At 41.6% G+C, this 14,304-nt stretch overlaps 1 protein-coding gene across 8 annotated transcripts in view; it reads right to left on the reverse strand.

Annotated features, from left to right (window-relative positions):
- xpo1b (exportin 1 b) overlaps nucleotides 1-7,519 on the reverse strand; it is a 37,084-nt gene extending 29,565 nt beyond the window's left edge. The window contains exons 1-4 of one of the 8 annotated variants that reach the window (XM_084077303.1): nucleotides 2,108-2,127; nucleotides 1,536-1,637; nucleotides 412-485; nucleotides 136-202 (exon numbers count right to left, since the gene is read on the reverse strand). Coding sequence is in view for 2 of the 8 variants with exons in the window: in XM_084077301.1 (XP_083933427.1) it covers nucleotides 1,536-1,637; nucleotides 2,108-2,233 (228 nt within the window). In the remaining 6 variants the exon portion in view is untranslated. The other 7 variants (XM_084077302.1, XM_084077301.1, XM_084077306.1 and 4 more) reach the window with 7 other exon arrangements.
- Between the last annotated feature and the right edge of the window lie 6,785 nt (nucleotides 7,520-14,304).

Genomic DNA, 14,304 nt, shown 5'->3' on the forward strand with positions numbered 1-14,304 from the left:
GAAAATAGACGGTCTCTCTCTACAATGGAGCCCACTGACTGCAGCCTGCGCCCTCCCTCTTGTCCAATGGAATAAGATGCAATAGAAACGGATGAACAGAATTCAGTCAAAGGGAATTTAAAAAAGGGGGTAGACCTTGTGGAGGCCTGCCGTCAAAGCCTAGCTGTGTCAAGATGCACAGGGTGACACATCTCTTTTCTTCCTATTACAAGCCATAAACATAATGGAACATCGTGATTAATATCAAATAAAGTCAGCAGCTTGAATTCATCACATGAATTTAATTTACATATTTAGCAACTTATCGATTAAATAAAAAAGCGAAATGTTCTGGAAAGTGCTTTAAAATTATGCACTTTGTTTTTAAACAAATGGAGAAAAAAGTGAATGCATAATTCAAGAGGTGTTTACCTTTTAGGTTTCCTCTCTTTTCCTCTAAAGCCCTCATTTTTGGCCAAGTAACGAATTTGAAACTATAACAGATACTGTTGATAGATCAACTCAGACATTAGTAATGAATGTCAGTGTTAAGAGCAATCTTACAGGCAAGCAAAAGAAAAAAAGAAGAGGCAAATGTTACCATCACTCTGAGGAAGTTTTAGACGCATTACACTTTCATTATTTGTGATGAAGTACATAGCAACACTTTCCATGATGGCACATTATATTAGGCTACTGGATGAGACTCCACTGCCCTGGCCTGAGTGGCTTTGCCATTTTAATGTAATCTTTTCTTTTTTTTTTATAGAGTGGTGAACCCCCCTTCCTGACTGCTATTGAAGACTCGATCACTGGGCTTTCAGTATGCAAGCGCAGTTTGTTTCATCGGCTGTATAAATGCACAAGAACGGCACAGTGAATATTTTAACTGCGGACAGAGAGGAAAGGACGCTCAACTGAGGACATCTGGGATAACACATGAAAGAAAGAAGAGAACTGAAGCCTTGATCATTGCTACAGGCCTGTTTTTAAATCTCCAAATTCAAATTCATTCAACTTAAAAAAGTTCAAATTCAAGTTCCACTTAAAAGGTGCTGGTGACTTTGTATTATGGTGTTTTTCTGTATTCCTTATGCGTATGAATGATGGGCAAAAATGGCATAAAGAATTCCCACCCAGACTCAAACAGGGCAGAATAATTAAGATCTGTCTGAGATTTTAGTAGTCAGCACCACCAGAGTTAATAGGCAAAATCCACTGTCGCTCCGACAGATTCAGATCCAACAGAATATGTGAGAAGGGGAGAGTAGACTAGTCCTGTTTATTTCAATGAGCGCAATGAGCAATAAACTAACACCACCAGGATTAGGGGTTTAAGTTCCAGTAGGGACACACAGTCAAGAGTACACACACACTCTTGCACATGGCACCTTCAATAAAAGCAACCACTGATTTGCATTTACTGCATTAAACAGGTTTCACAAGAACATGCCATGTCATGGTGTAAAGAATTGTGTCTACTACAAATAGTAATACAAGAGTATTCAGCACTTCCTCAAAGCACAGATTGTGATATGGGAATGGAGCTGGCTTACTTTGGTGTTCATGTTCTGGGAGAACTCTAGTATGGTGTCCACTCTTGTCCAGGCATCTGGGTGCTCTTTCAAGTGTGTCAGCACCTCTTGTGCCATTCTTTGCTGTAAAGCAGGGCGGTATGTTGTTAGATTTAAGATACACAACACAAAGTACAGGACAGTTCATAAAACTATACATTTTTAGAAATTAACAACAATAATTTCTAGTCTTGCCTGTTTCACTGTCAAACAACCAAAGAGAAGAAATAAATAAAAAGCTGCTCAGTAAACGTGTCACTGCTGCTAGACAACAATGCTGCTTAAAATGTGACCAAAAAAGAGCAGAACTATGCACATCCTTAAAATGTTTAGGCAAGGTGGTGGAACAAGGCAGACTTTAAGTAAAAAAAAGTACAAAATAACTGCCCGCCCGGTAAAAAAAAATCCAAAAGAAAAGAGTAAAACATTGAGTGCTTGAATCCTGTGTGCAAGTATTTATTTTTCTTTGCCAAGGTTCTAAGGTTCCACTCTTATGACATTTATAACTTTGATCACAAAATCATGACCTCAATTATCAATCGTGCTCTACCTACCTGTGATCCCACACCATGATACACACAGTTCACCACATTATCCAGCAGGTTGATATCCAGTTTCTGGTTGAAGTCCAGCAGCTGTTGCGCTGCATGGTCTGCTAACATTGTCATAATTGCTGGCATAGAGCTCTGCAAGGACAGGGGGGGAGGGACAGGGGTTATGATAGCAGAAAAAATTCAACAGGCAAAGTCATGTGAGTGTTTAGGTGCACAATTCCAAACAGCTGACTACCTTAGTTCAAACCTTGCACTGTGCCCCCCCCCCCCTTCTCTGTTATTCTAATTAGTTATGGTTGTGTTGTCACAAACCCAACAGTGTTCAAAATAAGCCACAACAAGTACAAGAGAGCTGTGGTTGTTCCATGAGACTGTTGTTTGCTCAATCATGTGATTGGGACTTGAACCTGGGACTGCTGTTGCAATGACAAGCAATTTATACTCCATATGCTGCAAAGGTAGTCACAACTACTACCCCACATTGCCACAACAACAACCATTATCTAACTATATAAATGGCGACCAACTTCCGCACCCTCGGTGTCCACACCCCACAGCTCTGTTATCGACTAAACAACGCACCGCCAGACCACATGTCGGCAACTGACTCGCCACGGCGGCCGCGCTGAATTTACGCCTCGCGTAGGGGACATCTCACTGCTAACTACACCTTTTCCACCGCGCAACATAATTAATTCTACTCACCAAATGTCGGACAAAACGGAAGGGGAGGCAGCTTCGTACCGCTTACCGTGCGCACGACCTCATCACCACAACAGCACGCAGCCGCTGCGGGGTTTTTTTCCTTTTTTTCCAAACTTTTTATTTGGTCACCATTTTCTCCAGGCACCATTTCTGGTGTAACGTCGGGTGTTTCTTTTCACCAGCCAATCACCTTTCACGTTGCCACGTCCGTTGCCACGTCGCGCTGACGTACGCTAAACAAGCGCTGCCGTGCGCACAATGCAAACGAGCCCAAAGGCGCGCAAAAATAAGCCGACCATTGCTTAGACACAAAGTCAGACCTGGCAACGCAGCCTACGCCAATCATGTGTGACAGATCTACAAGCTATGGGGCAGACACGCCACCGTATCTTAGCAACAACTACAGCGCTCACTCTCATTGGTCGTGTCACGCTAAGAGCAGTCTCCAGACAATGGCATCGCAGACAGCTTGCTGTTACTGCTGTAGCCATCACAGGCAGTTGCAGCACGACGGACAGGGCGCTGTGATAGCTGCCATGTCGCTAACGCTAACCTGGTTGTCATGCCTGCAGCGGCTGTGCAATCACTTTGTCAACAATGCACGTTCGTGTGGTGAATGTCTATATTGCTGCTCAGTTCGTCCATTGTACATGGTGTATGTTTGTGTGTGTCTTCTGGAGAACTATGTAGCTCCACAGCAACTACAGTAACTAACGTAATGGCAGGACCGCCCCGTGCAACGCATGTTAGCCTGCATTATGGTCATGTAGTAATTTCAGATAATTTCGCTCCGATTAGAGCAGTGTTTATCAACCCTTTCACGCCCCCCCCCCCCCCCCCCCCCCCCCCCCAATACACGTACTTGATCTGGGACCCCCCCATTCTGTTTGACTCCGTTCCACAAGTAAATATTGTGAAAATAGCCGATCTACAAGCTCGAAACGCCTCACGTTGACAGGCTTTGTAAGCTTGGAGATCGGCTATTTTCTACATGATTGCCTCTTTCTTACATTCTTTGCCAATGTGGCCCATGTTTTCATAGTATAGTTTCTTGACTACTTCTGTTGCAGAAATGGCCATTTCCTTTACTTTCGTTTTATTATTGTCTCCGCCAGGCCGAAAGGCATGGCGCAAGACTATGTTTCACCCCCTGTCCGTTCGTCTGTGATAGCTAATCTCTCACATCGTTGACTTGATCGCAGCAAAATAACAGCCCGATGTGGAGAGTCAGTGAGAGCTGGATAAACGACGTAAAATGTGTCACAAGGAGTCTGTACGGCTGTCGATAAATGAACACATGACGTCGGTGGGAGAGGAGATATTGTGTCTTTTGGACAAACAGCAGCGTGGTGCTGATGTTTGTTGTGTGAAGCAGCTTAATGTCACAGTGTTTGTGTTGGAGCGCCTCAGTGCGGCTGCAGAGTTCATGTGCAACCTCTTCCAGAGAGACACAGAGACACTAGAAACTCTGCTGGGGGAAAAAAACACTGCTGGGCATTGACTTTCATATGGACATTGATCTACACACTGCAGGTATATCTGCTACACACACAACATCAAACTACACACTGCAGGTATGATGCAGCGTTTGCATTACAGCCAGCATGCCAGCGTAGTTCCCATATGGTTTCAAGGTGGGCTAAACCATATGGACCCCATGTCAGCAATGTCAGCGGCATCCACTTCAGTCCCAACTGCGATGCCCATGCAGGCTATAAGTAGCTTCTACCTGGCCCTTAGGTGGGCCCCAACTAGCCATGTTTATGTGGGACCAAGGCGGGTCCTAACTGGGTTTGCCCATGCAGGCTTTAACTGGGTTCTACCTGGGCCCTAGGTGTACCCTAACCAACCACAGTGCAGTGCCCATCGCTCCAATTGTTGTGACGTCAGGGCTCTCAATACTGCACATTGGTGGAGGAGGAGGGGCCGCAGGGCCACCGCACACATCGCTGAACCAATGGTAGCCCACGGATGTTTCCTCTGGGGATTTACAATCTGCCCCTCTATGCCACATATCATCCGCACTACAGGGTCTTCACTGACCGAGCCACGGCCCCACTGACCCTCATGACGCTACGCCACTTAAACGTGCGGCAGCATGCGCTGGGTTGCCAGGTTTGCACAGCCAGCGCCAGAAACAAGCAACCACCTTCATGAAAAAAAAAAAAACACCGAAATGGTCCGCAATGTTCCAGGGGTGTCCCCGCGCGTCCCAACACTCCACAGGGGGTCAGTGGACCATCAGGGGGTCCGCGGACCCCCTGTGGACCCCCTGAAACATAACAAATATTATTTCTTCACATTTTTCCCTTTTTAAAAAAAAAAAATCCACAGTTTTACTCCGGCGATTTGGGTCCCCCAATATACACACGGCCACGCTGGGCCCCGTGCGCGGCTGGGGTTGAGGGGGGCGTAGCCCCCCGAAACTCTAGTATTATATACAGTACCAATGACATTGACCCTTTAATTAAACAAACCAAACACCATGCAACGCAACACACACCGTACTGGGTCTAATTTAAAGTGGTTTTACACACACCACCCACTCCGCCTACTGTAAACAATGTAGTTGAACGTGAACCCAACCACGTGTCGACAAGGCAACGTCACATTGTTTACATTTGCAAGCAAACGTACACTCCTCCTCCCAAAATGTGACCACAAGTAGGCTGGTAATGGTAACATTACCTGAACAAACTAACGCAAGGAACGGACTCCATTGTACTTCATGCACATTTCTCATCCTTGCATGTTACCTGTTAAGTTAAATATAAACGCAATACAACACGCGTCACCATTTTAACGCCGACTATAGAATCCTGACTACCTGGAGATTAGCAAACAATTGGTGTAATTTTCCCTTCACAAGGCAGCTTGTTAATAACGTTCCCAGCAACAACACCAGTTCAACAGTCAGTGGTCCTTCCTCGCTGATCGTCGCCACCATCACCATGGCAACCAGGCAACGCTCCAACCACTCCCACCAAGGCAAGGAGGAGGAGAACTTTAAAAAAAAAACTAATATATATATATAAGTCCTTTTCATTTGTACCCTTATAGCACTTAGCCTACTGCGTGTTAAGTGTTAGATGGGCGCAGCCACATAGGACATAAACTATACACACACATATATATATATATATATATATATATATATATATATATATATATATATATATATATAAGCATCATCTACCAAAACCCAGTGGTAAAAAAAATTCCACATTCTTCTACTTAAGTAAAAATATCAATACTGCAATGTAGAAACACTCTGTTACAAGTAAAAGTCCGGTAATCAAAATTCACTTGAGTAAAAGTACAAAAGTATTGGTATCAAAATGTTTTGCAATAATAATTCAAATCTACAAAGTAACTATAGTTACTTAAGTTTTCAAATAATTGCAGTGGAGTAAAAGTACAATATCTGCCTCTGAGATGTGGTGGAGTACAAGTAGTATGAATTTAAGTACAGTACAGTACTTGAGTAAATGTACGTAGTTACTTTCCACCACTGCCCAGCAACACCACCAACTTGACATCCGCTATCAACACACACACACACGCACGCACGCACGCACGCAGCAGCAGCCAGTCAGTCAGTGATTTTGCACAGGGGAACGTAGGAGAGGCACGGATTTGCAACACAGCGTTGGATTTCCATTCATCAGCAGGACCACGTCGCTCTGAAGGTGCTGCAGCGTCACTGAGTTGTGTATTTAGACAGCGTTACACTGACTCTCCTGGTTCACCTCCTAATCCTTTAAAAGTGTAGCTATAACGTTACGATATGCGCTGTGTCTGTGCTAGCTATAGCAGTGTTGTTAACGTTATCATTAGCTTAAGCCAGTGATTGGTGCTGCTGCCCGCTGCATTCAAAAAATATATAATTCTAAGTCAGATGAAACAGTATTATGTTACTCACTTTAATCAAACTAAATTTACTTTTGAACCCCGTTAAACCAAACGTCAAACAATTACAGCATGGTTGATTTGCGTTGCAACCCCAGACAGTTACCTACCTAAAAGTCCAAGGCTCTGACTGAGAACAGTGGCTTTTAGCCCAAGAGGATCTACCAGATCTAGTGATCTAGTTATCACTGTAGATTAGAGAATGTCCTAATATCTCTGCAACGGTGACTAGGGCTCCAATTCCAGTATTGAGTGATGCCTGGTTGATATTAAGGACCAGTGATGTTGTGGATTCCAAAACTATGATCACGGCAAGCTCAGGACTATGTCACTCCGATACATCTTTCGAAATAAAATAAACCTTGATTGACAAAATGAATTCTTTTTACTGAAGTAATTTTGCAGCGGGGCGGAATAGACAGATGGTTGTGCTCTGCGCCTCCTCTCTCCTCTCTCTCTCTCTCTCTCTCAAGCCACTAACTCGTAACCGGTTGAAACCGGTTCAGACTGGGAGATTCCATCTCGGTTTAGTTTTCAGCCGATGGCGCCGCGGAAAGTTTGGACTGGAGTTACGCCCACCCTGGGCCGTGATTGGCTCCGCGCTCGCTGGTTACTTCCGCATTGGGGTCCCATTGGATACATCGGCTGTCAGTTTATTTCAGTTCGCTCGAGCGCCCACGCGACCACTCCCCCGCCCGTGGAGAAAAAGAGGGCATACTCTTGTGCAGAGCTGGCCATGGATACACGACGGTCGTCTGTCACGACCGTCATGGATGCACTTCAACTTGGTGTTTAAACTTTCTCCCTTTTTGTGCCGTACATCTACATAAACGTTCATATTTCAAATATAAAGTGCTTTGCCCATGGCCACGGATGTTACAATTCTGTACGGGTCCACAGAATTACCCCTATCTTCCGTATTGTTCAATAAAAAGTATTTTAATCCGATTGGTGGCAATTTACTCATAGTTATAATGTATCAGAGTGCAATACACCTCCCAGCCGATAGGATCGTGTAGTTGAAAGCATATGGTGAAAACACGGAGAAAATGGCCACCGATCGGATTAAAATGCTTTTTATTGAACAATACGGAAGATACGGGTATTTCTGAGGGCCCGAACACAATTGTAACATCCTTGGCCATAGGGTAAGCACTTTATATTTTAAATGTGAACGTTTATGTAGATGTATGGGCCGTAAATGAAGAAAGTGCAAACACCAGGTTGAAGTTCATCTATGACTGTCATGAGATGACAGTCATGTTTCAGGGCTTGTGCAGAGAATGGACTTCGATGACTCCAGTGAACAGATAGAATAGCCCGCTACACCGTTGCGTGCTGCTCCTTAGCTAATAATACGTGTAATGGCGCTATTCATGCTTAAAATGTTGTATTATTGATGAATGTACATATATAACGCAACAATGTTATTACACTTTAATGCACTTTAGACCTAGACGTGTGTGTGTGTGTGTGTGTGTGTGTGTGTGTGTGTGTGTGTGTGTGTGTGTGTGTGTGTGTGTGTGTGTGTTTTTGCGCATTCTGAATGTATTGTATTTATATTGCATTAACCAATGTGAAATGTTAACTCGGATTAAGCCACGTTGTTGTGTGTGAAGCGTTTAAAGATAAAACAATATCGCAAAGCGTTTGCTTTTTGCCTGTTGCGCTTGTAAGCTGGTAATTTTCCACCAGCCACGAGTGGGAGTGGTTATGATCATGAACGCACGAGGTTAGAAAAACGACCTGCAAGTACTAAGAAATAAAAATTGTCCCCATATAATGTTAAATAAAGTGTACAGACAAGCGGACAATCAGAGCAATGCGGCGTGGACAGTTGTCACTTTGGTGTAACGTCGCACTATTGTCCGGCGTATTAATTAGAGTAATGTGCTGCTGTCAGTTGAGAGGATGCAAACATGACAGCGTTTTTTTCTCTTACTGCCGTCACGTGACCCAGCGCGCTACTTGATGGAAAAATACTGGATTTGGTGTGTTAGTGGAGACAGTAGACTACCCTAGTAAAGTCATTCAGGGAGCATTTCGAAGGGCGTTTTATACTTTACCCAGCAACACACCTCTAATGTTATGTAGCCTACTCTCATTTGATCCATTAGAAACAATTGCCGTTGCTTCTTGCATGTTTGAAACAGTATAATTGCATTGTTTCAAACTGTCATTTGGGCTTTTTAGTGCACTGCATTGCACACAACATGCATTCAGTTTGGAATAGACATCCAGGCTAGTTCAGTGATATTTCAAAGTACATTTTGGAATAATAATATAAAAATGACTTTAGCCTATATTGTTTTTTTTTCCTCGTGTGTGTGTAAACCCCTTTCTGTATCAAAACAATGGAAATTGTCTCCCCTCATACAGTACGACCTACTATTATGTAAATCATGTATTGCCCTCTGTTGTGAGTATGAATATTAGGCTATATCTTGCATCATTAGCCTATCACACCACAGTAATGAAGCACATGAGCATGTAGCCTGCTTACCAACAATACTTTCAAATATGAATTGATTAATATTGTGTTGATTCATAAATGCTTTAACCTTGGTGACCATTGCATTCCTAGAATCTTCCAGTCTACTCCAAGAAAATCATTCACAACCCAGACACTAAAACAGGTCAGCACACTTTTCAGAAACTTAATTGTCTCTGAATGACCTCTGCAGGTTCAAGTCAACAGATAAGTAGAAGAATAGAACTAAAAGCCTTATTCACCTATACACTATTTGTCATAGGAGTGTTAGCTACACTAATAGTTTTTGCAGTGATGTTTTTTCATTATTTATATTTTGAGGCTTTCATAGGCCACTGTATACAGTATTTGTTCATTTGAATATGGCAACAAGTAAAACGGAATTTATGCAGTTGAAGTTCCATCTCTTGTGATCCATTTGGTCATTATGAAGGTGACTTTCTCAGCATTCATAATCAGTGCAAAAAGAACCACAGCTGCATGACATTTTAATAATAATACATCAGACTTATATAGCGCTTTTCTAGTACCCAAAGTCGCTTAATGTTTGCAAGTGAAATTAAATTACAAGTATTAGATGCAGAACAACTGGCTTGTAAGTGAATGCAACATGCTGATTGGTTAGACCCATGTTGGACAGTTGCTCAGAGTAGTCTATTTGGTTAGCCAATGTTTAGCCATATTGTTGGACCTGTGAACTATTTGTGGACTTGGCTCCAGGTCCCTAAACTAAAGTCACTATAATGTTCTCATAATAGACCATTAGAAAATGTGACATGTAGTCAAAACAATTTAGCTATGGCTAAAAAATGGTAGCTGGGGTGAGTTAAGACTGGAAATCTAGTGAATGATTTAATTTTGTTCATGAAAAGAGTCAAATGCCTCTGTCTCTGTCAAGAAAGCTGAGTTTCTGTCTTGCTTCAGTGCTGGAATTCATTGTTACACATGTGTGAGGTTTGGATGTGAGTAACCTCGCTCAGGATTAGGCTGGCTAAATCTTGTTCTGTCTGGTCGTGGCAGGCCAGGCCATTTACATATATTATCATTACATCACAGTTGGGGGCTGACCCTCATGTGCCAATCAACAAAAAACTTGAAGTACTACTAGCATAAAATCCAACACCTTTTATTGTCATGAATATCCCACCCAGTTCTTATCAACATGAACATCTAATATCACAATGAACATTAACATTAGGAAAGCGTTGCCTATATTATATACAAAATGGAAACAAGGCAATTTGTTGTTATTTCTAAGAACTCCATAGGGTGGCAAAGGTATTGCACAATATAAACATGGCAACATAATACAGTGTCAATCATAATTTTGTGAAGTTAACACATGTCATGGCAGGTAACAAAGAAATGTTTTAACATCAGGTTATATGTTAACTTAGTGACAGTGAGCAGCATATAATATCTTTATCTAGGCCTATCACCTTTTGCAGAAAACAATCACTGTCATGCTGAGTAGCTTACTACAACACTTTTTATGTAAACAAATAACAGTGCCATCTTGTGTCATTCAGCTGTGCATGAGCTTGCAGAATGTAAAACGCAAACCTGGAGTGCCCTCTACTGGATGAAGAGAAATAGCTTTTTGGTATCCCCTGTTGACTGCACACCTAGTGTCACATACATTCTGTATAGCAATAGTAGGCTAGTAGAAGTAGTAGTAGTAGTAGTAGTAGTAGTAGTAGTAATTATTTAACTGGCATGTATGTCACCTACATCTAGATGCAGCTTGGATCTGTTGCTTAATCACTGTCCAAAATGTGTTCCCCTTAAATGTCAGTACAATTTATTTGGCAGGAATAAGTGTAGCTCACAAAAGACAAGAGTTGAGAATGCTTTTCTTGCTGCACTGTGAGGATCTACCACCAGATCTCTGGAGTGACACCTGGCAGCGTGGATCTCACTGTGAAGGCAACAGTGGCCTTTTACAACTTCCAAAGGTGGACCTCTACATCTGAGACTGACCAAACCGTGGAAGCTGAGGTTGTATCTGCAGTTCAAAATGTGAGGTGGGTGGGCTACAAGAGGCCCTAGTCATCCTTTCTGCTGCTGGTGAACAGGAGCAGAAAGAGCTGTCAGTCCTCTGATGTTCTCCAGCAGCCGAATGGACAGAACAACGTAGCCTGTCCTGTCATGCCATCCTCTATATTACACAGGCTTCCCCTGCTTTTCAAATCAAAGGTTATTTATAATTGCAGTCATAAAGGTTGAAGAATCACACTCAACAAGACAAGGTTTAGAGTGGAATAGTGGACTCATAAGGGTACAGTTTTTACACAAAAACGAGAAAACGAATACAATAGGCTACTTGAAATTGTGAACTTAACACACAGGACCTGGCTTACTGTGTAGAAATGATGTCCAGAGGGACAAGAAACTCTGGAGTAGGCAGGGGGTCCTCAGGGGGCTAGACTCGGGGTAGACAGTGTTCATGTGGGGCCATGTGTGAAAGAGAGCGCTTCCTCCCCTACTGTTCCCGATGAGCAGGTTGTTGCCTTTCATGGTTTCCTCCTCTGCCATCATTGTGTGAATGGGTGAATGTTATGTAAAGCGCTTTGGATAAATGCACCATTTGTAGTGCCATTCCAGTATTATGCTGCACTGTAGTTTCTAAAGTGAATATTATAACGTTTATAATGTTCCCTTTATTACTACCACTACAGCCACTTACTGACTGTTCAATCGCATGTGTGTATGAGGCCTCCACTTGCAGCCTGCAGTTCCTCATATGGGCAGTAGTTGGAGCCAACGGGTGTGAAAGTAGAGGGCACCGCCATACCCTCCAACCCTACACAGGGGTCATCACCATGGCAGCTTGTGATGGACATTTTCATGAATATTTCATTGTTTTACCAAAAACAAGCCCTAAATATATACTTATGGACTGGATGGAATGTTACCATGGATTATGATTGTTGAGTATCACACAATTGTCATTTACAAGCTACACATGTGGTGGCAAATATCAGTCTGTTGCTGGGTCAAAAGTATCAGTACTAATACGACTAGCACTAGTATTGGTAATGGTTCTACTAGTACTAGTAGGAAAAAGCAATGTCCTAAATCTTTGAAGAGTTTCCTTTAAGAAGTGGATGTTATTGTAAAAATATGTTACTCCAAACACTGTTCAAGCATAAGGACAACATTCTCACAACTGAACTCATATGCTTTGCAGGAAATACTATATAGTGGTGGCTATTACGTACTGACAAAATCAAGCTGATTAACAGTTGCAGTATCTTTACACTTCTGAATTACAGACAGCTAAATGCAGTGTACTGTACATAAGAAAATATGTAACTTACTTGGCTGACCTCTCTTTGGTTAATTATCTTATCTTGTTACTTCTATCTATCGATCCGTTTATCACTATGTTGTTTCCTTTTATTTCCTTATCTTATTTTTATTGTATTTTTATGGTTCAGCATGTTGCTGCTAGAAGTAGGCCTACAAGATCTACATGAAAGGTTTGCTGTAATAAATGTAATAGAGCTGGGTGAGTAGCTATTAAGAATTATTTACAATTAAGTCCCTTAAATCTGTGGCTCTGTTATGGAGTAAACTATGGGTGTGCTGAAACATGTTTAATTTATGATGAAACATGATAAAATACACCAGTATTTCCTTACTGTGGATTTCATGACATGACTGAAGGGATTTGTAGACCAGGATGTAATTCACAGAGAATTTTCTCAACCTTTTCTGGATCATGGGCCCAAGAAAAATCTTAAAAGCATTCGCAGCCCACAACGTAACATGTGTAGGCCTACATGGTCAGCTGGGTGGGCCATGTGCATTTTCAGAGCATGTTTATTTTAATGATCAATTGATTATGTTGGATCAATGGAACTAAAGCAGTATACTTTGAGTTCCTATTTATTGGTATCACAATGAAAACACACTTTTTCAAGGTAATTATTGTAATACTTTTGTTTATATTATCATTCAAATCTTAGTGTTGTGCCAAATATTTGGGTCCCACTTGCAACACACTTGCGGCCCACTGATAGACTATAATAGTCTTTTTATATCTTCATCTTTATTCCGACCCTTTTCAGGTGCTGTTTGTAGATGCGTAACTCTGGATATCTAAACTTTTTTTTAGAGGGATTGGATTATACAGTAGCTTTCACATTTCAACTTTCAAGAGATGTTTTTGTCTCTTTTCCAAACAAAATGGGTGAAATGTCTTTTTAAGTGTCCCTTGCTTCCAAACTAAATTATAAGTAGGACAATATAATCCACAAATCTGGAGACATTTTAATCTGCTTTGGATGTCATGAAATTTGCTAATGACTAGGCAGCTGTCGGCAAAGCAGAGGGAGAGCCCATTGCTGAACCATGATGTGGTGCAAAGTATTAATTAAATAGAAAACAACTTCTTGTAATGAACTCCATGAGGTTCATAATAAATTAATTTAGGGGAAGTGTGTTTGCAGAAAATGTAATCATTTAATCATGAGAAACATTAATATAAAGTTTACATCAATGGTTACTAGCTAAGCACTGTCTCTTGAGTTGGTCTTTATCAAGAAGTCCACAACTTCACCAGAAAGAAAATGGGATGACAGGGAGAGTCTGTTAGAGATTTGCCATTTAATGGCAAGTCTAATAGAGATAATCAGTGTATCTAAAACAACTCAATAAAAGTTAAACTAAAAACAAAACAAAAGAAACCTAATAATTAATAAATAAATAATAATAATAATACAAATCTATTGTTTTCGTGCTCTGAACATGCTCTGCTCACCTTCATAGTGATTGCTTGGAATCTTGCTGATGTACCTGTGGGACTCTAATTGTTGCAGTCATCCAAAGTCACTATGTATGAGGACAACAATCAAAATGTCAGTGGTATAAAATCTAGAAATATCATGACAAACTAACAATAAGAGATGTATTCTGGAGAAAAACTGTCCACTTGAACAAGTAATTAACTGCTTCAACTATAGTAGATTGGGTTAGTTGAAGTTAGGTCTTGAAATAGTGAAAGTGAGGTAGCATACTTGTACCTTGACAACTAATCTCAGCATTTATGGTGTTTCTGAACGAAAGCAAGGATATAAATCCAAACGAG

This window comes from Gymnoscopelus microlampas (genome assembly GCF_963454915.1).
Source record: "Gymnoscopelus microlampas genome assembly, chromosome: 13".
Lineage (NCBI taxonomy): Eukaryota > Metazoa > Chordata > Actinopteri > Myctophiformes > Myctophidae > Gymnoscopelus > Gymnoscopelus microlampas.